General features: G+C 39.1%; 1 protein-coding gene across 1 annotated transcript; it reads right to left on the minus strand.

Annotated features, from left to right (window-relative positions):
* Window positions 1–21,532: 21,532 nt before the first annotated feature.
* On the minus strand, window positions 21,533–23,668 carry faslg (Fas ligand (TNF superfamily, member 6)). The gene is made up of 4 exons (XM_026159922.2): window positions 23,263–23,668; window positions 22,665–22,710; window positions 22,515–22,577; window positions 21,533–22,431 (listed from the first exon to the last, which is right to left on the minus strand). Exons 1-4 carry the CDS (start codon window positions 23,560–23,562, stop codon window positions 22,013–22,015), a joined length of 828 nt encoding a protein of 275 aa, XP_026015707.2. The 5' UTR covers window positions 23,563–23,668; the 3' UTR covers window positions 21,533–22,012.
* Between the last annotated feature and the right edge of the window lie 585 nt (window positions 23,669–24,253).

A 24,253-nucleotide genomic window follows, 5' to 3' on the forward strand; every position in this document is an offset into this window, starting at 1 on the left:
AGATGCAATGCTAAGGCTGTAATGAAGAAAAGGTCAGTGATTCAGGTGCAGATAAAGGGGATTTCCTTCAGTGTGTCACAGCATTAATGGTAATAAAGCTGTCACATCCGAGTCTTCATCTTTCCTTTTATCTGTGTCTCTATCTAAGTGAAAGAAACCATTGAAAGTAAACAGATCGTGGAGATACTGTGGTTTCACTAATCGGTTTATGAACCTGCAATTTTTTTTTAAACCTGTCCTGTTCAGCAGTTGTAGCAAGCAGAATTATGGGCTGAATGCTTTGTTGTGGTAGACGTATTTTCTTTCCCAAGAGGAGCACCGTAGACTCTCTGTTGGCATCTCTTGGTAATGTTTTTCCCTAGTGGATGTTTTGCTGGAGCAGACAGCGGATAAAGGCCAGATGCTGGGTCTCCAACTGCTGCTTCCACCCCAGCCTCTGAAGTGTGGACTGACAGGTGCCACCCCATAGCCAGCAGTGATCCTGGGATGCAGTTAACCTGTCCCTAGACCCAGCCAACCCCAACGCCAGAATCGTGTAGGAAGTGGGGATGTAGAAGACCCGCCTACTCCCCCTCCCTGCTTGTCGATGTTAAAAATGGCCTGTTTGATTCGTGTGTTGGTATACGTGAGTGAATGAGATGTAGAAAGCGAGTATGACTGTATGAAAACTTGAATGCTGTTAAAATTCACATGAGCCCATTGGCAACAGCATACCCAGCAAAGCCACTTGAATGGTCCGACCAACTGTGGTCTATGCAGCTCATGTTCACCCACCGAGACCCTACGTGTGTCAGTGATGTGTTGTCAGAGGAAGTGGGTGGAAGAGAAGGCTAGGGATGATTAAGACTGAGATTCAGAGGAGAGAGCCAGGAAAGCAGGTTCAGTAAGCTCTTTAGTTTTTATAATTATATTTTTATATTTACAGTAATGCCTTTGGATTTAGTCTTTAACATTTTTAGGAACACTGCAAACATATTAAGCAACTATTTATCAATGAAGCCGATGATACAAATCCACTAGTTGAATTACAGGCACGTCTTGAATTCATAAATTCAGACAAAACTGAATTTATGAATTAAATGAATTAAAAATCTGAGAAACATGGTGTCTAACCAGATACCGATAATGCCACAATCAAAATGCCCATCTTGACCAGGGTATGTCCTTCAGTATGCATATTAAACAAATATGTATTTATATTGTGCATTCGCCCAATATTTTCAAACGTAAAAATTTAAATAATGCCATAAAATATCTCTAAGCTGTCTCATAGTCATGCTGAGAAAACTGGGCTCGATTATTATCTGGTTCTAAAAACTATCCCTGAAAAGTCTTCACAGTGGAGGCTCCTTTAACCTCCTAGGACCTGGCATCCACATATGTGGACACCACATTTTGGGCTATTTAGACCAAAATACTCAATTTTGCTCTACAAGGGCCTGATATCCACTTACGAGGATATTATACCATTACTGTTCTATCAAAATTTTAAACAAATATCCTCATATGTGGCTCTCATTTTCCTAGAAACAAAAATTAGGTAAAAAAAAAAATCTGGTAATTCTTTGTTTTTAACATTCATCAGGTCCCAATATGCCCAAATATCAAAGAGAAATTAAAAATGCATGCCATGAATGAGTTCGGGTCTTAGGAGGTTAAAGCACCCATGTCCTAACTATCTGGTAAAAAAAATTGTATGTAAAGTAATTAGACAATTTAAATTAAAAAAAAAGGCATATTCTGACATAAAAGTGAAATAATGTGTCTGTTTCTATCACCAAGTATGTTTAGACTTTGATTTACACATATGTATACAGTGAGCTTCCTCGGTTGCTATTCATCAGTGGTTAAGCATTTAAAACTTGGCTACACCTACAAAAACAAATGAAAGTCAGAACTCGATTAGAGTGGGCAGAAGTTGTACATGACATCACCGTTGTCGCCCACTTCAACCCAGTGAGAAAAGTTTGTGTCCTACATCATATGCTCAGATACCAAATGAGAACATTTATTTTAAGGGCCTTCAGAGGGGACCTATTAGGCTCTTTTGCAATTCAGAGAAGTTCCCAGTTCTATATAATAATGTGTCTTAAACTTGACCTTGGAGCAGCAACTTAGTTCATCCACTGCCTGAAATTGTGCCTTTATGTCAGGAAATATTCATTAATGTTGTTTAGGCATTCAGCAGTTATCCGTCGCGCCACCTGTTAATCACAATTTTCTCACATTCCACACTTTGGACTCAACCACATTAAGATTAAAAGAGTCCAAGAAGTCTTTCTTTAATGGCCTAATATATTACATATTGCTTTTAAATGCTTTTACCCAGTGGACCTTGTTGTGATGGCAAAACACAGACTCTGCTATTAGTGTTTCTTTTTTTACTCGCCCTGTGTTTATACACCACTTTACATTTAATCATTGGTTGTTATTATTAATCTCTGACTCTTTTACACAGTTTGACCTTTGTCCTATCTCCTTCCGCTCACCCACAACCAGTCGCATTAGATGGCTGGTTCTGCCAGATGTTTCTTCCTGTTAAAAGGGAGTTTTTTCATTCCCACTCTCACCAAGTGCTTGTTTCTAGTTTTCTTTCTATTATTGTAGGGGACTGACCTTAAAACATAAAGTGTCTTGAGGTGAGTGCCTTGTTGAGATTTGGTTCTATATGAACTGAATTTAATTTAATATTAACAGAGTCTCATCCCAGCTACCATTAATTTTATTATAATGATCACAGCATTGGCCCACCATTGCTTTGATATACAGCTATATCAATACTGAGTTCACAACTTGTGCCTGTTGTTCCCAGCAGGGGAGGCCAAACAAACATTTAATCAGTTACTGCAGATTTCAATATTTCAGATTTGCCACTTTATTTCTAAAGCCTCTTCCTGATGCTTGTGAGTGGCACTAGGAATACACTGGATGGAGGTGGAGGTAAGCACTGATAACAAGAGAAATGAAAGTAAGTAGAAGATGTGTGTAAAACAGAAATAGGCAGGTAGAAAGGTAAAAATGCTAGTAGTAGAGGTCATGAAAGTGGATGAGTTTAAATAACTGGGTTCAGTCATCCAAAGCAATGGATAGTGCACAAGGGAAGTGGAGAAGAGAGTGCGGGCAGGGAGGAGTGGGTGGAGTGTTAGGAGTGATATGTGATAGAAGGATAGAGCAAGAGTGAAAGGGAAGTTCGTGCGACAGTAGTGAGATATGCCGTTTGGTTTGGAGACAAACAAAAAGGAGGTGGAGTTTGTGGTGGCAGCTGAAGATGTCATGATTTTCATTGGGAGTGACCAGGATGGACAAGATTAGAAATGAGCACATCTGAGGGACAGCTGAGGTTGAGCAGTTTGGAGACAAAGTATGAGTTGTAAAGACGAGATGGTCTGGATATGTGCGCAGGAGGTATAATGTTTATACTGGACAAAGTATGTTGAAGATGGGGCTGCCAGTCAGGAGGACCAGTCGAGGTTTGTGGATGTAGTGAAGGACATTAAAAGGGCTGATGTGACAGAGGAGGATGCTAGGATAGGGTGAGATACAGGCTGATGGTCAGCTGTGCTCACTTCTAAAGGAATCGGTCAAAAGATCTGCTACTAGTGTCAAAGCTAAAACATTGAACCATGCTGTTCATAAATCGTTTTGTGAGAGGTTGCAAAGGCAGCATAATTATCCTTATTACCCTTCTTTGCAACATTACCACTCTTTTCCATGCACTTGATTTGCATTTATAGAAAAACACTTTCTTTCCATTTTCACTTTTTCCAGAAATTTACATTTTGTGTAATTTGTGTGTCTTTATCTTTATCGCACTTTCAGGCTTGCAATCTTGGATGTACTGATTTAAATAAGTAAAAAAAGATAAATTTTTTGTATTCTTGCTTTCCAGTGAGCTTGTCCAGAAAGTAAAAACCGCTTAGTTATTTGCAGAAATGATTGTTTGTTTAATCAAATGATCTGCAGCCCACATTTCTGGTAAATTCATACTTTCCATTTCATTCACACAGGGAGAAGATGGGCACATTTCTTGGACAATACACCCACACTTTTTGGTACTCTGCTCCCAAAACAGCAAAGTGTGATGGTTGTGGGGAGTGGGGAGCACTGTGGAAAAGTTTTCTGCAGCTGGCTGAGTCATTATGAACCTATTTATGCATCAGAAAGGACAGAACCAGAGGGACAATGAAGGGGAGAGAAGCCTAGATAAACATTTGACACTTTTCTATAGAAAATCAAAAGTGCACACGTGGCAGGGCAAGATCAAACTACAGTGGATAGATAGGAGATTGAAATTGAGATACAAAGAAAAAAGAAAGGGAGAGGAGAGGGAAAAAACTGACAGCGAGAGAAAGAGAGAATCAGAGACAAAAAGAGAGATAGGTGTCCCTACATATGGACAGGGGAGTCCCCAAGGCCCTGCTATGGTGAGGCTTATTTGTCCCACCTCCACATTGGGCTAGAGGCTTTATCTTGTATCTCGAGTGGGCTTTTGTCAAAAGTGTTTATGTCTGGCTATTTAATGTCACCTTTCCTAAACAGACTCATAGAGCTTTAAGATGGTATGGGGATTCCCCCCTGTAGCTTTCTGCCCGTATCTGTCAAGTTCTCCAGCCTGCAAAAAGCTTCATAGACATGTTAAAGGCATTTGTGAGCAATTTATAGACATTAAAGGCATACTGTACAATTCCAGGAAGCCTTCTGCTGACTAAAATAATAAAAACTGGTGGACCCCCTTAGAGCTGTTGTTAATGCACTGTCAAAAGAAAAGGTACAGTCCCTGTAGACATTGGATGCCACTCTAGCTTTTTTTTTTTCTTTTCTTTTTTTGGGAGAACGTTGTAGTCTCAGTTTCAGACAGGCAGTTGAGTTCTGTCTATGAGTGCTATCTTCATAATAAGTGAAGTTTGAAAGAATCAGTTGAGATTACATTAGAAATCGAGTTTCTGTGACTGCCGTGTTAGTCAGTGGCAGATGCACAGAATGATAAAGATACTACAAGAATGTATGTGGAAAATGCTGAACACTAATCATGCAAATTACACATAAGTATAAGCACGGGCTTGACTTGCATCTTTGTACATCATTCACAGTGTTGGCTTCTTTGTCTTTTTACCCTATCTTGCACAGACACATATGGGTTAGATGCTTAATGATCTCTTGAGACCTTTCTGCAAGAGACCATGTTCTGCAAATTTCACAGAGTCAGAGATCTGTGTGTGCATGGTTAAGGTCAAGTGCATTACATCAACAATAGAAACGGGAGTGCTTAATGTACCTATAAGTAGAAATGATTTCATTCGCTATCTCATATAATGATGTGGCTTTTCAAAGTGTAGCCTGCAGACCAAAGATGTATGTAACACAATCTCAGTGGTGATAGGATTTAGGACAGGACCACCCTCCCCCAGAGTCTAAATGGTGGTGGTGGTGAAGATGAAGACTGAGGTTTGAATGGACCTCTGGTTTAGGTGTCTGAGGGGAGGAGGGGGGGGGGGGGGGGGGGGTCTGAAAGGGAGATTTAAACCATGTGAAGCACAAGCTCCAAGATGATGGGTGAGAAGATTTGACTACAGTACTGATGTCAGTATTGTGATTGACAGCGTGGGAAAGATGTAGTCATGTAAGGAACAGAAAAGCAGCCAAACACCCAGGAAAGCAGGCAGATGAGTGATTACAGATCTACCTTATTAAACTTCATAAAATAGAGATAGTATCAAGAATTCGACCAGCCATCTCAACTAGTGGTTAAAAAACCCCCCAACAACACATGAGCACCAATATAAAATACTAAAAGTGCAGGCATTTTCCCCACGCAGCCTTTAATCATATGCTCATACCACTCAGTCATAAATGAATAATTAGAAACTTGAGCTGTATTTCAGGAAGGCAACTTTAAGTGTGATGATTTTATTGATAATAAATGAGAAAAGAGACAATTTGCAATGTTACGGGAAACATTTTGATTGCTTTTACCAAATGTAAGACTGCTGCACCTGTGCAGTTTGGTGTCTCATAAATCCTTTCATATATGGCACAGCATTTAGAACAATTTAACTCCTGCATGGCTCAACAATGGCACAATTAAAGCCAGTGACAAAAGTCCCTATCGTTTTAAAGTTTGTAAGATTAAGTAATTTAGGACTAGTGTTTAGTTATTCAAAACTTGAACTAATTAACTTGAATATTAAGTAGTATGAAAAGGTGAAGGAAATGCCTTATTAATGTTTATTATTATTATTATTAGTCAAATTTGTCAGTGCAACCTGTCTGTTGAGAATTTTTTTTTTTTGCCCGCCCCGTTTGGCTATTTTGCCATCAGAATTATTGTCTAAAGGCGTCCGTTGAGATTTTGAGATGAGGGATGTTGACATGACTGTAAGTAAATAAGTCTGTCCTACACTATTTCTGCAATAACTCAGAGGTTAACAATACTGATAAATTGTAGCTAAAAGTGGGATGGGTTTTTCAGATCACAGCTACATAAATCAACCGTCAGTCAAGAAAAGACCACAACAATGGAATGATTGCATTCAAATCTGCCAGTCATATTGCTTTTACTTTTTTGATATCACAGAAACCAACCTTTATGCTGTGGGAGGGTGATATAACCAAGTTTTTGTTTACTGCTGAGTAAATGAACCGTTTAACTGTTTTAAATGTAATTAGTGGTGGGCCCCAAGTGAAACCTAAAGGGCAAATAAACTCACTGTTCAACTAAGAAGGTAGTCCCAGCTTTGACGTTACTCATTTTTCATGCTAACGCAGACACACACTGACAAGGTGAAAAAAATCCATACACGTGCTCACACACACCTTCACATATCTTAGAAACATTACGCATCATTTAGAAATGATTTACAGCAACAGTGGGGATCTCAGGTCTGTTTTGACCTCCTTTCAGTTTATTCTTTTTTTGGCTAGGAGAAAGATAAAATCTGTACATCGAATATGAAGAGAGACATTGTTAGCTTAGTTGGAATTTAAAAACTGTCATTATGTGAAATTGCTGCCCTGTAACCAAAACCCCAAAGCCCCCAAATTAATATTTTATATCTAATTTGTTACATCTATATGAAAACCAAAGTTCAATCAAGAGCAACATGGCTGCATAAACCTTAACCCGTAGTTAGAGTCAGGCTATTTCTGACCCACCCTTTGAAATCTTGAGTAAAAAAAAACACAAATAAAATCAGTGATTAAACTAGCAGGTGAAAGCAGCAGCTTCTTCTTTTTCCATTTTTTCTTTTAGCCAAAAATCTTTAAAGTTTAATTTTGGCTTTGATAGTCTGTTGTTTTCTCTTAAAAGCTGAAGTCTTTTTGTTATCTTTGTTAATTCCTTTAATGCCATTTTCCAGGGCTGACAATTAGACTCCTGCTTTGGATATAGCTTACAATCCAGTTCTAGAAGTCAGAATAGAAACGGAGACTATTTTTGTTGCAGGTATTCCAGAAAAAGATACTACGGATGTGGGTGGCATGGTGGTGCAGCGGTTATCGTGCGAAGCAGGCTATCACTTTCCTGGCTGTCTAAGGCCTTCTTCTCCTTCTCTGGAGTTCCTTTTGGTATTCAACCTTCAGTCCAAAGACAATAATGTTTGGTTCATCAGTGACTTGAGGTGACTTGACTGTAGATGTACAGATGTATAGACTTCTGTATAGCTTGGCAGCCTTTTCAGGCTGTAGCCCTTCTCTCACCCTGTGACAGCTGAAAGAGACTCAAATCTCCCCATGACCCTGATTTGGATGAGTGTTAAATGAAGGAAAACTGTTATCTTTGCTTGAGTAAATAAAAGAAACCCTGCAATAACAGAAAGCCCACTAATTAAAATGTTGTATCTGAGTTACATTTGTATGAAAACCAAAGTGTAGCAACAAGTAGCGTGCATATTCTAACATAACTTTGATATTTCTGTTTTTGTTTTTTCTGGGCAATCCTGCTTCCTCTGGGAATCTATAGAAATCGATGTTTGGTTATTCACTGACTCGAGGAATTTACTGCAGATGTGGATGTGAGAGTGTGTGGTGTGTCTCTATTTCTCTTTAGACTTGCAACCCCTGCAGGGTATTAACATTTTGCAGACACATGACCACTAACCAAGAGACATTAACTTAAATTTTGAACAGGTGATAGTCAGGCTGACAGTTAATGGTAAAGTGTCATGCAGGCCTGCAGGCTTTGGTCAGCGGTCCCCTGGCAACCACCCCTTGCTGGAAAAACATGCATTGCCCAACTGGGTGGAAAAACCTTACATTGCCTTGGTCATGCTATCATATTGCTGTGGTCGTAGTTTAAATGAAAGTGATGGATTTTTCTGGAAACTCTGTCCAGCTACACTCCAAGCTGAAAAGTGCAGCACAAACAGGTAAAAAAAGCAAAAAGTATGCCTCTTGAAACACCTTCTCCGTTATTTATTTTGTGTTGCACTATTTCAAGTTTAATAGAATAGCCTATTATTTTCATTGTAAATGTTCAACAGTTACAGCTGTTGAACATTTACAATGAAAATTGTAAATGTAAAAATTGTAAACCCCCCCCCCCCCCCCCCCCAAAAAAAAAACAAACAAACAAAAAAAGCAGCATCCCCTGTTTCATCCAAGAGTCAGCAAGCTCCATAAAGCACTGGCAGATAGTCGGGAAAGCACATTTTTCCCGGCAACAAGTGGTTGTGTCATGAGGGCCAACTCTTGAGCAAAGTGCAAATTGACATGAGAAATCTCAATATCCCACCTCTATCTATGTGTCACACACACACACAAGCCACCCACACACACACCCACGCACAGGGCTAATACGTAAGGCTAATTCTTACCTGCTGTTATGAAATACCTTATGATTTTTTTTCTTTAAAGTTTCATTTTGGGATTTTAAATGTAAACATGAATTTTTGTTTAATGACTTACAAAATTTAGTTATCTCTGTTATTTTGTAAAACACTGAATTGTTGTGTGTAATGTCATTTCACATGGCAAACAATAAATACATTTGGAGAACTTCTAATCTTGTACAAACTTGTTCTTGTTCTTGATGCCACAACAGAAAGTGAGAGCATTGGCATGTCAGGTATGCCAGTAAAATATGTTACTGTTGTTTTTGTGGGTTACTCAGTTCCTGGTTTCACCATCCTGGTGGTCTGGGGCCTTTCTATGTAGAGTATGCATCTTTCTGTGTCTCTGTAGATTTTCTGTGAATATTCCAGGAAATCTACAAATACCAGAGGAATAAATGTTTGATTAGTCAGTCATGACTAATCAGTTGATGAGTTTGTAAACTTTAAACTTTTCCTTGTGATTTGGTCTCTTTTCTTTTCACATGGAGATAAATCCAAGTGAACTCCAAGTGAACCAAAATGCACCACTACAAGCCACTAGAGAATGTTCGGCTTGCTTATTGGCCAGGTGTGTAGGACAGGAGCAACAAAAGGTAATACAGGAAGAAGGTGCTGTGTTCCAGACAACTGGAGAAGATGGAGAATTTACATTTATTTCATGGCTAGCTGCCCGAACAGACCTTTGCACATCTATAGTACCTTGTCGTATTCAGAATTAAAAGCATATGTGTCTACAGGAAGTCTTTTTTTTTAGCTCATACTTGCAATGTACACTTGGTAGTTGGGTTGGATCAAAGTAAACAAACAAACCGCACTGAACTTCATTTGGAGGAGACCACCTCCTCCAAAGGGTCTTGGTGCGGTTGTTTTTGTTGGCACCTGAGTGCGATTACTGTGTTCACACATACGCAAGCGAACCACACCAATGGGGAAAATTCACCAGTGACCACAGACCAGCAACACAAGTGACATCACACCAATGACCAAATGACCACTGGCATGGATGTAATTGTGTGTGGTTGACTCTCTCTCTCTCTGTTAGCTTGTAATGGACTGCCTACCTGTCCAGGATGTATCCCACCTCTTGACCCATGACAGCTGGCAGAGGCTGTTTACTTTTTGCAACCTACTTTTAGTCTATTGTTATTTGTTGTGAAACTTCAAATTGAACTGAGCTATATTTTGAACAATATTTTTCTGGATGCACACATGTCAACCCACGCTAATGATGTCAAGATCAAAGCTCGGAAAGTTCCAATTCAAATGCCAGATGCTTATCTTAAAAATAACCATCTTTATCTTAAAAAGCATCTTTATCTTAAAAATCCGTATTGCATGACTGAAAAATGAAGCAACTCAAATACTAAAAGACAAAACAAAAACTGGAGCTGCAAGCCATAGCAATGGTCGAGCAGAGCTATGGCTCAGGTGTCATGCACACTTGGGGTGCACCGATACACAAAATTCACGGTTCGATATTTTTTTGATACAAAAGAATGTTCATGCCTTTTTAATTTGTCATTTATTAAAATTACAAATATATATTTTAACTCAAAAGTACCGTTTTTAAATTTAATGTTGCTGAAACAACAAAGTAATAAAAAAAAAATCTATCTGATGGAGAAATCACTCATCTTTGGAAAAGAGAGTTTATTACAGAGAAATGGCTCTTTCCAAAATAAAAGCTATACTATATGCTTCTTCTGGGCTATATTCTCAGCAGCATATTAAACATATCAGGTCCCCATAAGGAGAATCATGTGCTAACGGCTGTCTAAATGACTCGGGTAAAGTTTGTAGCATGCGTGCTTGTTGTTTTTGTCTGCTTCCACTTGTCTTTGCACTAGGATGATGTCGGCGTAAATGTGCCGTCATATTCGTTGTGTTCCCACTAGTGCTGTCAGCGTTAATCTGAAATGACGTTAACGCCACAACACGGCAAATCTCTGTTAAAGAACTACCGCGGATCGCCCCGTGCGTGGGGCTGGACGGCCAACACCTTAACAAGCTAACTGCGCTAACGCACTAGTTCCCACCAATGTAATTGAGCATTGCGTGGCACATCCGACATGCTGTTTTACTTTTGTCCATGACTCGCTTACCTTCAGGGTCATACGTCACATGAAAACCAAAATAGTTCCAAACGCCAGATCTGAATGAGGGTGGGGGAGGTTCAATTTGCCATGTTGCAAGGAGAGCTTAACTTCTGTCTCGCTAGCTTGCCCTGTGCTCAGTGAATCTGCGTTGCATCCCTAATTATCACCTACAGTATATTTCTTGTTGCTACTAGGTGGCACTATGACTCTGACAAAATATTGACACCTACACACCTTCACATTTGGAATCTGGAAAACCTATACTTGAGACATAAAATTTCGGATACTGCCACAAATGACCCAACTACTGCCATTACCACATCCTTTCATTCAAAATTTAACAACACTGAGATCTTTAAATTGAACTCCCCAAAGATCATGTTGATTAAATTAAATCTCCGGGAGGATTTTGTTATAGTACAAGGCCTGAGAATGGCAAAAATGTTGGCAGCATTACAAAATTTAAATCAAAATGGCTAACTTCCTGTCGGGTTTAGAGTATAGCTCCAAGAGACTTTTTTTTCCAACCTTAAGACATTACATAAGGCTGCTGAATCTCAGAGACCTTGATTAAACTAATATATATTTTTTTATATTGTAGGTGGCACTATGGAACCAGTTTGCAAAACCCAGAAAAAGCCACCATAAATTTTTAAAGCCATACACTCCCGGAGGGTGTGTGCTAAGTTTCATGACTTTTTAAGCTTTCCAATCCTCTCCACAACAACTTCTTTTTTCATGGCAAATCGCCATACCACCAGGGTCTGCTGTTAAATAAAAATTCAGAACTTTCACACTGAAGCGCTGCAACTATAGTTAACTATTATCATAGTCATTTGTTCTGGACTGGACAGGTTATCACACTACTATGAGATTTGGGCCTGATTGGATAATGTACATGTGAATGATAGCAACTTAAAATTTCATGGCTGAATGATCAAAATTTAACATTGTGCATTGGACACACTCTTCAATAAAAACAGAAAACTTTCCCAATTTAGATTGATTAACTTAAGCTGATAAAATCAAGGGGCCTTGGGATTATTTTGTACATTGGCATTTGTTTACCAAATTTCATGTAGCTCGAACTATGTGTAGGTTATATTCTAGAGCAGTGCTCCCCAGCCCCTGCACCACAGACCCGCACCGGTCGTTTGGTACTGCACAGCGAGAGTTGAGGCTCAGGTGTAAAATGAATGTTTTTCAGGGTTTTTATCAGTTTTTAGCGTCATTTTTAAAAATAAAAAATCTTTTTTATCGTTAACTCTGTTTCCCTGGTTCTTTCCCCTTGTGTTATGAATAAATCTTCTCTTTTTTTGTTGTTGCATTTATCCGCGACATTTTAAAGGCCGGTCCATGAAAATATTGTCAGACATAAGCCGGTCCGTGGCACAAAAAAGGTTTGGGACCATTGTTCTAGAGTCATTGCACAAAGCCCATTTCCAAAACCAATGAAAGAGGTAAAATTTCACCAGACCTGATGTGAACTTTTATGAGTTTCTAAGCATGGTTAGGCAATCTAAAAGGTGATGAGTTATTCCATTGATGTTTAACCCCACACACTGCACTACAAACTGTCATCAAGACAGCAGTTTTATATCTGAGTGTGTGTACAGTAAACATATAGTATCATCACATTTAGTCAAACTCAACATGTCACATACAATTTACATTAAATTTAAAGTTGAAATTGAACATTAGAATTGGAATTATCGGAATTAATACAATATTTATGAAGTAATTTTACATATGCAAAAGAGTTACTTGTGCTTCCTAAATACTGGCTGGCAGTACCAAGGAGTGTTATAAAATGATAATTTGGCGCCCTCTAGTGATAGAACCTGAACTTGCATGTTGACATAAAGTGAATCCAGCGGTGGGGAACCCCAGGCCTCAAGGGCTGGTGTCCTGCAGGTTTTAGATCTAACCCTGGGTCAACACACCTGAAACAAATAAATTACCAGGCCTCCAGAGAACTTCAAGACACGTTGAGGATGTAATTTAGCCATATAAATCAGGACACATCTAAAACCTGCAGGACATCTGTCCTTGAGGCCTGGAGTTCCCCCAGCCTGCATTATAAAGAGCAAGGTTCTGGAATATTACACATTCAATTATTTATTTATTTATTTATTTCAATTTTTAAGTAATTTATGACACATTTCATTAATTAATTATATATGTAATTAATTATTGGCACATTTAATTGTGGGTTTTTTTTTCAAATTTTAATTAATTATTGACACATTTAATACATTATTTAATGATGTATTTATTTAATTCAATTTTTCATTTCTGGCCCTCCATACTGGAAATTTATGGAGCATAGTTATAAAAGGTCCTCTGCTAACTGCCGCTGACAAAATAACATCAGCACAAAAAGGAGCTTCAGGGCAAGGGTTTCTATGGCTGAGCAGCACCTGTAGGCTGTGTCCACATATAGATAATATAGTGGCTAAATATTATTATTAATGCACAGAAAGAAAATTAAATTCAGTTTAAAATTGCACATGCGCTTGTATATGATAAATAATCACGTTTCAATATTGTCTGTGGCTGAAGTGCTGTGGTTTCTAAACGCTTCCACTTTGCAATATTACATCTTATGGCTGGTTGCGAAATGTCTAGGAGGGAAGATTTAATAGACTGACATGTTGCAATGATGACACCTTATTACAGCACCATGGTTAAATGTAGCAACCTCTTTAAAATAACCTTTACAAGTTGTGTAAAAACAGAATGCATGGACTACGCTCTTCCTCACATCAATGGGAAAGATTCCAAGATAAAACATCTATACATTTATATCTTCAGATTTGAGCATTTAATTCACTGGCATTAATAATTATATTGTTATTCCACCAATCCATCCATTTATTTTTATATATTTAGGGTTTCCAGCGGGCTGGTGCCTATCGCTGTTATCATAGGGTGAAAGGTGGGGTATGCCAGGTCACCAGTCTATTCTCACATTCACACCGATTGCCAATTTAGAACTGGAGTCCATGCATATCTTTGGACTGCTGGTTGCTGGTGCATCTGGAATGAACCCATGAAAGCAGGTGGAGAACATGCACTGGCAGGCGGATTAAACACCCTGTTTTGTTTTCTCTTTTCTTTTCTTTTCTTTTCTTTTCTTTTCTTTTCTTTTCTTTTCAGGAAGAGGCTTTTCATTTTCACAGTATAGTTTTAGTCTACCGTAGTGTGATGTGAAAGTAGCTCAGTATGTAAGAATTTTTCTGGATGCACACGTCTGTATAAACACCCACACTAATGATGTCAAAAACAAGGCATGGAAAGTTCCAGTGCTTATCGCTCATAAAATCAGTATCGCATGACTGAAAAATGAAGAAAACTCAAATACTAGGAAAAAAAAGGGCAGTTCATGTGTGATAATGACTTGATATGGGGAATTTTGACATAGCTTTGTATCATGAAGGTGGTCCCGAGCAACTGAAACTCTAGATGTGTCAATAACCGCACTACATGAAATTCCCGATTTAGGCTCTCTTTTAAACAATGTTGCTGTTTAACCCCACTACAAACTGTCAACAAGACAACAGTTCTATATGTGAATAAGTTTACAGTTACTTTAAGTGCAATATTACCTGCCAATCATTTTCATAAAAAACTATCAAGTAGCACAATTTTATCTTCCAACTCAAGTTGTACTTCAATGTATTGTTGTGTTCTTTTCGCCACAAAATTATACGTAGTTTAAACATGATTTTCACTTGGTTGCACGGTCGGTTTGAAGTTTGGTGACTTCATAGTTTCGTGCAAACATCTGCCCACCTGTGGCTGAAGATGAATTACAATCAGTGCCATGATGTGCTTTTTGATAGAGCCAGTAAAGGGCGCCAAAGTACTACTGTTTGGATTTAATGTGAATCAACCTCTATGTTCAGGAGTAACATCATTACAAGCACCGATATTAATATTCGCCTTAACCCCGAAGAAAATGATTTAGTTCGCCGAAACAGTGTAGTGAGAAAAAATAAAGTGAGCCGTAGCCTTTCACTTCTTGTCACAGCTTCAGCCAAATGATGGTGCCAGGCACATGACTCAGTGGCTGTGTGACTTATTTACAGTAACACAACAGAATAGCAAAAGTTTAGAACAACTGAATATCTGTTCTCAAGATCTAGCCTTTTTTTCTTTTAGTATTAATCCGCTATTATTTATTCATTTTGCTTTGCAAACCCAAAATCTTCTTATTCCGGCTGCTCCCTTTAGGGGTCGCTAAAGTGGAGCTCTAACTGAGATCCTCCTCTGCAACACCAAACCGAAGGGAGACAAGCCATGCCTCCCTTCACTAAACCTCCCCTGTTGTGTTTTCCTCTTACCTGTGTATCCACCATCTCTCCTTTTCACATTTCCACACCATCTAACCGAGCCTGTCGAACTTTATCAACCTGTGTGTGTATATGTAGTAGTCAGTCTTTTTCTAATGGATGTTTATTTTTTGCTTTTAAACCACTTTAGCTTCAGACACACACTCAAGCTCTCCTTTTCACACAGCGTGTTTAATCTATGTCTCCAAACGCGTCAGTTCCTACAGCTATTTAATGGTGAATCACATTCACCGTAGGCTGCGCCTTTCAGTTTCAGTTTCCTTACCAGCTAACGTAGAAGTCTTTTTTCTTAAATCTGATGAGTGTTTAGTCCAATTACTGGCTGCTACACCGCCGAACAGACATCGGGAAAGGTTTATTCCTGCAGGCCTACCTTTGATGACTGCAGCTCTGTCAAGGCCACGTGCTGCCAAAATAACTGGTTTATCCAAACTGCTGCTTGAGGCTTCGGACGAGGACCTTTGTGATGACTTTGTCTGTTGATGACTCTTACGGTGACAAACTGTTTGTGCATCAAAGCTGGAACACGTCTCACGTGTAAACTAAACCTTCCTGCAGCCGCTTTGAAGTCACAGCTACGTGGTTTTGCTTTGTCTTTCAGCCTGATAGATGTGAAACCTTATGAAGACTCCTTTGATCTTCCTCAGTCTGATTTTTTTTTTTTTAGACGAGTCCATTGCTGAAGTGATCTGTCTTACAAGTACTGAAGGGTAAATTAAGACATAAGCACATAAATAACCTCATTATGATTTGGGGAAATGCTCTTGTTTGAGTCTGATTGCTACAGGGGTGTGTGTTATTTCTTTTAACCAATCTGGACGCTGCTGTGTAACTATGAGATCAAACTTTATTTGATTGCCTTCCTTACTCTATTAAAAACAAAACCCCCTGCAGTTTACTGAATATCAAGCCTGTGGCCAGAGCCGTGGGTTAACCCCTTGAAGTTAGGGGAACTGAAATAAGTGTCTCTGTATTTGTTCTTGTCTGGTGTGTAAAACAGGCAAAACTTAAATTACCTGCCCCACACACTCGAGAAACGTATATCATTACTGTGCCAAAAAGGTGATCCACTGCCAAAAAGTGATTTCCGGTATTTGCCAAAAACTGATTGCCTGTATTTAGAATGCTATAAATGAATTGTTGGCCTATAATATGTGAAGCATATGCCAAATGTATCCCTATAATAATTCATAATATCAATTCATCTTGAGCCACAAACAGCATTCCTGTCACAGGGTAGAAGCCACAATCAAACTTATATACAGTCAAGCGCATAATTATTCATACCCCTGGCAAATTTTGACTTAAAGTTACTTTTATTCAACCAGCAAGTTTTGTTTTGGGGTTTTTGTTTTTACTGGAAATTACACAGGCGTCTCCCCAAAAAATAATAAGACAATGTACAAAAAGCATCATTGTGGAAAAAATATTTCTCAGCTTTTATTTATATTTTAGCAAAAAGTGTCATGTCCAGAATTATTCATACCATTCTCAATAATCAGTTGAAAAGCCTTTATTGGCATTACAGCAATCAAACGCTTCCTATAATTGGAGACCAGCTTTTTGCGTGTCTCCACAGGTATTTTTGCCCATTCATCTTTAGCGATGAGCTGCAAATCTTTCAGGTTGAAGGGTCTTCTTGCCATCACCCTGATCTTTGGCTCCCTTCACAGAATCTCAATTGGATTCAAGTCAGGACTCTGGCTGGGTCACTGCAAAACATGAATGTTTTTGTCTGCTAACCATTTCTTCACCACTTTTGCTGTGTGTTCTGGGTTGATGTCACGCTGAAATGTCCACTGGTGCCCAAGGCCAAGTTTCTCCGCAGACTGCCTGATTTTGTTGTTGCGAATCTTCATGTATTGCTCTTTTTGCATGGTGCCGTTTACTGTGATTAGGTTCCATGGTCCATTGGCTGAAAAACACCCCAAACGCATTAGGTTACCACCACCGTGTTTAACAGTGGGGATGGTGTTCTTAGGGTTGAAGGCTTCTCCTTTTTTACGCCAAATGAAGGAAACATCATTGTGACCAACCAATTCAATTTTTGTTTCATCTGACGTAGGCTGCCGGGGATTCCCATGCATTGAGTTTTTCCTTTCCAGTCACCTTTCTCACTCACTATGTGTTAATAGACCTCGCTGCATTGAATCATATCTGTTATTAACCTCTGTCTCTCTTCCACAGCATGTCTTTTATCCTGTCTTCCTTCTCTCACCCCAACCGGTTGCGGCAGATGGCCGCCCCTCCCTGAGCCTGGTTCTGCCGGAGGTTTCTTCCTTCCTTTTCCTTCCCACTGTCGCCAAAGTGCTTGCTCATAGGGGGTCATATGATTGTTGGGTTTTTCTCTGTATCGATGAAGCGCCTTGAGGCGACTTTTGTTGTGATTTGGCGCTATATAAATAAAATTGAATTGAATTGAATTGACCATAACACAGAAGACCACAAGTCTTCTTCTTTGTCCAGATGAGCATTTGCAAAGGCCAAGCAAGCTTTTGTGTGCCTTATCTGGAGAAGTGGCGCCCTCTGTGGAACACAGCAGTGTGCAGTGTCCGTTGGACTGTCTGCCTTGAGACATTGCCACCAGCAGAGCCCAGATTCACCAGGATGGCCTTGGTGGTGATCCTTGGATTCTTTTTCACCTCTTTCACTATCCTCCTGGCCAGCACAGGTGTCACTTTTGGCTTCTGACCACGTCCTCTGAGATTTTCCACAGTGCAGAACATTTTGCATTTTTTAATAATACTTTGCACTGTAGCCACTGGAACTTGAAAACATTTAGATATGGCCTTGTAGCCCTTTCCTGACTTGTGAGCAGCCACATTGTGCAGCCGCAGGTCCTCACTGAGTTCCTTTGTCTTAGCCATGTCTGTCCACAAACCAACTGCAGAGAGCTGCTGTTTTTCACCTGTTGAGTTGATTAAAACAGTGATTCTCAATTAACCAGGGTACTTAGGATGCTTTAGAACAGCTTGGACTATTTGGAATGATATAGAACTTTGAATTTTCCCAGAGACTGTGACAGTTTGTGAAGCATATGAATAATTCTGGACATGACACTTTTTGCTCAAATGTAAATAAAAGCTAGGAAATTTTTTTCCCCCATAATAATGCCTCTTGTACATCATCTTATTATCTTTTGGGCGACACCTGTGTCATTTCCAGTCAACAAAAAAAAAAAAAATGCTGGTTGCATAAAAGTAACTTTAAGTTAAAATTTGAATAATTATGAGCGTGACTGTATCCTTTATTTACCCAGTTAAATAAAGTCTTGTTGACATCAAAAATGTAGTTTTGAAATGTCCAAGACATTAACAGAGATTGCAGCTAATATAACATCATAATTCTATAAAGATATTTTAAGTGACCAAAAGGGACTGGATTGATTATAGTGAAGGTACAATAATGCAGTCATAAAGATACCTCTTTCATAATTTCTTTATTTTATATAGAAATTTATTTATAAATCCTGTTCACTATAGTCTATTTACTAATATAAGTAGACAAAACACATATTAAAAAAACACATTAAAACAATTGAAATCACTTTTTGCCCGGCTTACACACATTATTCTAACACAGGTGCGACCTGGCCCTCAGAAGTTTAGGAGATAAATATCCTGAAATATCCAGAGAGGCACCAGCTTGTTCAAAATGTCTGTAAGGACATTCATCAGGGACGGTGTGTGAATCTCTTTTGTGTCATGGTGGTCGATAACCATGTTTTTAATCCCAAATTAGAGAATGATACTCAGATGAGGGGAAAATTCCAAGAATTTCCAGGGGGATGAAGGTCATTAATCTGATGCTTTTCTAACCTTGTAGTTGGTCTTTAGCATGTAACGTCATTTGAATCAGATGTTGTACACCATAGGACGTGTTTCAGCATCTTTATCTACAGTACTATTGTTTTCACTTTTGCACGGGTCTTGTGATGTCTGCCTTTTGCGACAGGGGGTGCTGCAGACCCCCGCCTCCCTCCTTTTTGGGTTCTTGCATGTGGCACTAAAAATATGATGAAGTGTGCAATTTGAAAAAGGTTATTAGGCTTTGGAAACAGGGGCAGTTGGCAACACAAATGGTAAGGCGGCGAATTGAAGCTTTAATGAAGTGATGCATCAGGCAGCAATTACTCACACATTTAAATTCACTTGATGAATAAGATCTCGGTTTTTTTAAATTTGTTTTTATCACTATGATCATGGGTTTTAGAGCATCACCCTAACGTATGAGACTTATACATTAAAAAAAGAAACTCAAAATCACACCTTTGCGTATTTGTTAAACGTACCACTCCAAAACCATGCCCACTACAATAAAAACTCCACTCATCTCAAGACTCTGGAACTGCAGAGAACAGTGAGGTTGATGGTGATAACGTGAGAAGGTCGGTGTGATGCTTTGCATTCCATCTGAAACTCAGTCGGATACTCAGTGTTGTCAAGTGGGCAGAGCTTGGTTGGAAAAAGGTGATGACAATGGGTATTTTCCTATTTAATCATTAAAACAAACCTCAGTATTTAGAGTCCTTGTTACTTGCATAAATACATCTCAACGTACAAGTTCAATTACTATGAAGCTGTTCTGTGAGTTGGCTCCTAAAATATTTCTATATTGACCAGAATTCTTTCCTTACTTCACATCAGCTTTGGTAAAACCTTTGGCACAGAGAGTGTAACTTCGATCCTTTGATCTCTTGCACTTATTTGGAAAACACTACCACCGTCACTACTAGTATGCATAAGAAAAGTAGAACAGAGCGACAGTGCGCGAGAATTCATAATAGCAAAAAATAAACCAGAGACTCTGTATGGGTGGCAAATAAATTTTTAATCTTTCTAGTCATCTACTTGACTTTAATTTTCAACATGTTTGTGTCAGCCTCTTTGGTGGATCTAAAAGCCACAGGGGATGTTTTGCTCAGGCAGAGAGTAACCGCTTATCGCTTAGCTTGATCGTGTGATTGAGTTATACATATATCTATATATATATATATACAACACTCTTTTGCCACATACTATCTAATCTAGTTGTCAGATGTATAAGGTTGCGATTAAGTCTTACCGAGGAACTCATTTTAATGTGTGTTTTTGTTTGGCAACTTTTTACGCAAAGTTACAAAAGCTTAAACGTAAGGATTTCAGTTGCAGGGCCACCACAGTGAAATGTGTGTACAATAAAGATTGTGCAGTAATGCAATAATTTGGATTTGTTTTATAAAGTGCAGCAATTATATTCCTGTCTTCAGAGGTTTAGAGGGCTTTGGAGGCAAAAGCGAGACTTAGTATAGAGTATTGCTTTCAACAGCCAGTATCGAGATGATTATAAACAGTGAATATTGGAACAAGATGAAACCACAAGCCTAGACCAAGGCTTCACCAGACGGATTTATACCGATGAGTTAACGCTGAACACCTTCACAGCAGTGGTTTGAATAACGCTTTCTAGATAACTCTGTACAGCTGCATCTGGAGGAGAGGCCTCAGCAAAGTAGAACAGACGTGGTTCACTAAATGACGCTGAATTTGTTTAGCACAGCAAAAGAAACACAATTAAATGCACTTCACTTGCTCAACTGTAGACTTCCTTTAAGGACTGCACAGTGCATGAAAAATATGTTTCATTTTTGCTCTTACTGATCATTAAAGACTGTGAAAACAGTAACTGCTGAGATAGTTTAATCCAAATTATGATGTTTTAAAGGATTAGTCAGGTCTCATTCACAGTTGTACAAGTGTCTTTTAAGCACAAAGTCTTTCACATAAATCAGGATGCACGCATGCACGACCCTCGTGATAGTCTCACAGGAAGGAAACACGTCAACCCTGTTTCAGTTTTGTCCCTTCATTTGTGCCCAAGCTGCATTTTCTCACATCTACTAACATGTGTGTTTGTGGTGTACAGAAAAAGAACAGAGCAATGAGGGTGCTAAACTGAAAAAAAAAAAAAAAAAGTTGCAAAAATGCAAGTACAGATGCAGCGTGGTCTCTAAATCATCTATGAAACGATTAGCAGGAAAAGGAGCTTTTAATAACTGGCTGGTTTTCAGGCTCCTTTTCAGATTTAACTGAAAGCTTTAAAGAAAATCTCCTGAAGTGTTAAACTGATGCTGAATCTGAGTGGAACATATGGAAATGAGGGTCATTATCAGTAGTAAATTCAGGTTGGTGTCTTCATGTGAATACTTTCCAGTGGTCATACTCAAAACTCATGTAGGTGTTCCTCATAAGACAGACTCCTCACACACCAGATGTCAAATGGAAATACTTTATTTATTAACAAATGTTTGCTCTTTCGTCTCCTGTTGAAAGAAAATAGGAGTATATACTTTATCTGTATATACTTTTAAACTTAAGCATAACAACATTAGTTTTATAGACAAATATTTAGATCAAAACCAAAATAAATACTTAGAAAATGCTGAAATTAAATCAGAACTTTAGTGTCAAGTGACTCCCCCATTATCAACAAAACACACAATACTTCTTTCTGCATGTGGTTAATTTAATGTCACTGCCTTTTTTAAGGTGCCATTCACGAGAATGTGCACTATTTCCCTGTTTTTACCTTCAAAGATCATATTATGCAGAGTGCAGTTATTGTGTATGATAGAAATAACATTCGATATATCAGTCAAATAAAGTAATGAGTAAGTTTCACTTCTGCCTGAGTTGTTTACATTCAGTTGTGTACAATTTCAATATAGGACACAATGCCCAACACCCCGGATTCTTTAGATTTTGTATAGACCAAAGAAGTTGCCATAATGCGAGTGACTAAGATATCTTGGGTGGGATACATTCACATAAACTCTGTCATATTTTTCCAAGTGCTCGACCGAGCCGAGGTAACTCTCTGTGGTCCACGAGTAGCTCGTCTGCTGAGGGCAGAAGCCCCCCCTGTGGGCTTTCATCAAAGTCCGAGGTCGGGTATCTGTTGCTCTCCTCACAAACACAGTGTGATCAAATGAGGATATACGTGAGCATTCCTTAAAGATCAACTCAACCCGTGAGTAAATGTGGTAGAATCCGGTCTCATTGACCTGCAGAGCACCATCTGCAGTGAGATAAGCCACTGCTCCGGAGATGAATGCCCGACTCGCCCTTGAATCCCATCTTAAAGTCATAGGGTGTTCTGTTGTCTCAATTCGCCCTGCCAAATGAAAGATCTGATGTTAACAAATGTGCAGTTTGTAACAATCAAAGAGCATGGCTTAAATTTAAAAAAAGACTTACCTATCACATGTGCTGCAGATCTTTTGCTTTTGTCCTGACCATTAAGGCCAGATTCATCAAGACCTGAAACAACACACAGATTAGAGTCACATCATCTTTTCTTATTCTTTAATGGGAAAAAAAAAAAGCTGTGTGATGAGAGAGGCCTACCGATTTGCTTCTGGGGTACACTAAACTCAGCCGCAGGTTGGTTCACCTTCAGTAAAACAAAAGTGACATAGAAGTCTCAATACCACATCATAGACGCTGTGTCTCAGTGCTTATTTCTAAAACTCGCAGAGAGAGGATATCCTGTCTCACTGGACTGGTGACCACAGATGGAACAATGAAGCCCTTGGTATGCCTTTTAAATGTCAAGGCACAGCTAAAGAATAACACATCTGTAAACAGTGCCAAACCGAAGTTAATTAATTAGTAAACTTTGCTGGTCTGCTAAACTTTCCAACTACTCTTCCATTCTCCCACCTTACACCTACCCATCACTCCCCCTCTATGCATGGGTGACAGTAGTCACCTTTTTCACTTTTGGTGCGTGTCACCAATTAACACATCTGAAAAACCAAAACCGAACATAAAGGAATGTTATTAAAATTATGTCTTTGCAAATGTTACTTACTCCCCTGCTTTGTTAAGAGTCATCACATCATTACTGTATCTCTTTCTTGATTGCACTAATCATTAGCTTATTAACTCACTGTAAGATCGTTGGATTTGTTCATTCTTATGAATTTTCCATGTTAGTCCTTACCTCTCCATCACTGTTCCTCAGTTGGTCCTCTATCCTGGAAATCTTAAAGGCTTCAAATCCCAGGGCTGCAAACACGAGCAGAAACAGAAAGAGCACGACCAATGCAAGCCCGGGGCTGATTCCCATGCAGCCCTTACTCTTCCCACGGCTCTTCATTCTCTCCTGGGCAGGCGGGAAGGACCAGCAGGGTATAAGACTTGGAGGCTGAGCAGAATCCTGCTGTCTTCCTCCTCCTCCTCCATCCACAAGAAACATTTGTGGAAATGGATAGTTCTGCTCAAAGTTCACGGTGCAGGCCATACCACTGATCTGTGATGTGTGACAGATATGTGCATCTATGTCCTCTGCAAAAAGGTGGTGTGTGCTTCTGTCTGAGCACCTCTGACTTAAAAGAAGCTGTCAAGGCATTCACCACCCACAACCCTCCCACGCATTGAAGCGAGCATGTCATTTTACATGAAAATTTTAACCACTGCTTATTTCCTCTGGGCTGTTTTGTTGTTTTGGGTTCGTTTGTGTTTTTCAAAATATTGCCATGTAACTTTTTATTTAAACGTTATCAAATAATTTGGTTTTTCTATGCTTCATAGGTCACCTATATGAGTGTACTGTGCAACTAAGTCTGAGAAGAAAGGAAGTTAGAGGTTTCAATTGACCCTCACCTCACTAACCACCTTACAAGTCACTTGAGACATGAAACTTTTTCACAAATTCCACAAAAGGAAAGATTGAGCAACTACAATCACCTGCACTGGATGTTAGAAAAGTGTAAAAAGTCTAGCTGCCCAGTTGACATAGTTCTGAGCTTCTTTACTGGCCTTTCTGGTTTGACAAACTGAAACTTGAAATTTGAACCAGAGAGAGATGTCGCACAAATCTGAATCGTTTTAGAGAATAAACACGTCATTGTCAAATGGTATTTTTCCTTTGATTTACTCTTAATGAGACACAGTCTGTTAGTAAACAGTGATACAGCAGTTTCAATAGCACA

Source organism: Astatotilapia calliptera, chromosome 23, assembly GCF_964374335.1.
Source record: "Astatotilapia calliptera chromosome 23, fAstCal68.1, whole genome shotgun sequence".
NCBI classification, from domain to species: Eukaryota; Metazoa; Chordata; class Actinopteri; order Cichliformes; family Cichlidae; genus Astatotilapia; species Astatotilapia calliptera.

Coding starts and splice junctions, on each gene's coding strand:
- faslg (XM_026159922.2), bottom strand. CDS start 23,562: ATGGCCTGCACCGTGAACTTTGAGCAGAACTATCCATTTCCACAAATG. Junction 22,578..22,664: donor TGTACCCCAGAAGCAAATCG/GTAGGCCTCTCT, acceptor GTGTTGTTTCAG/GTCTTGATGAATCTGGCCTT. Junction 22,432..22,514: donor ATCTGCAGCACATGTGATAG/GTAAGTCTTTTT, acceptor TTCATTTGGCAG/GGCGAATTGAGACAACAGAA.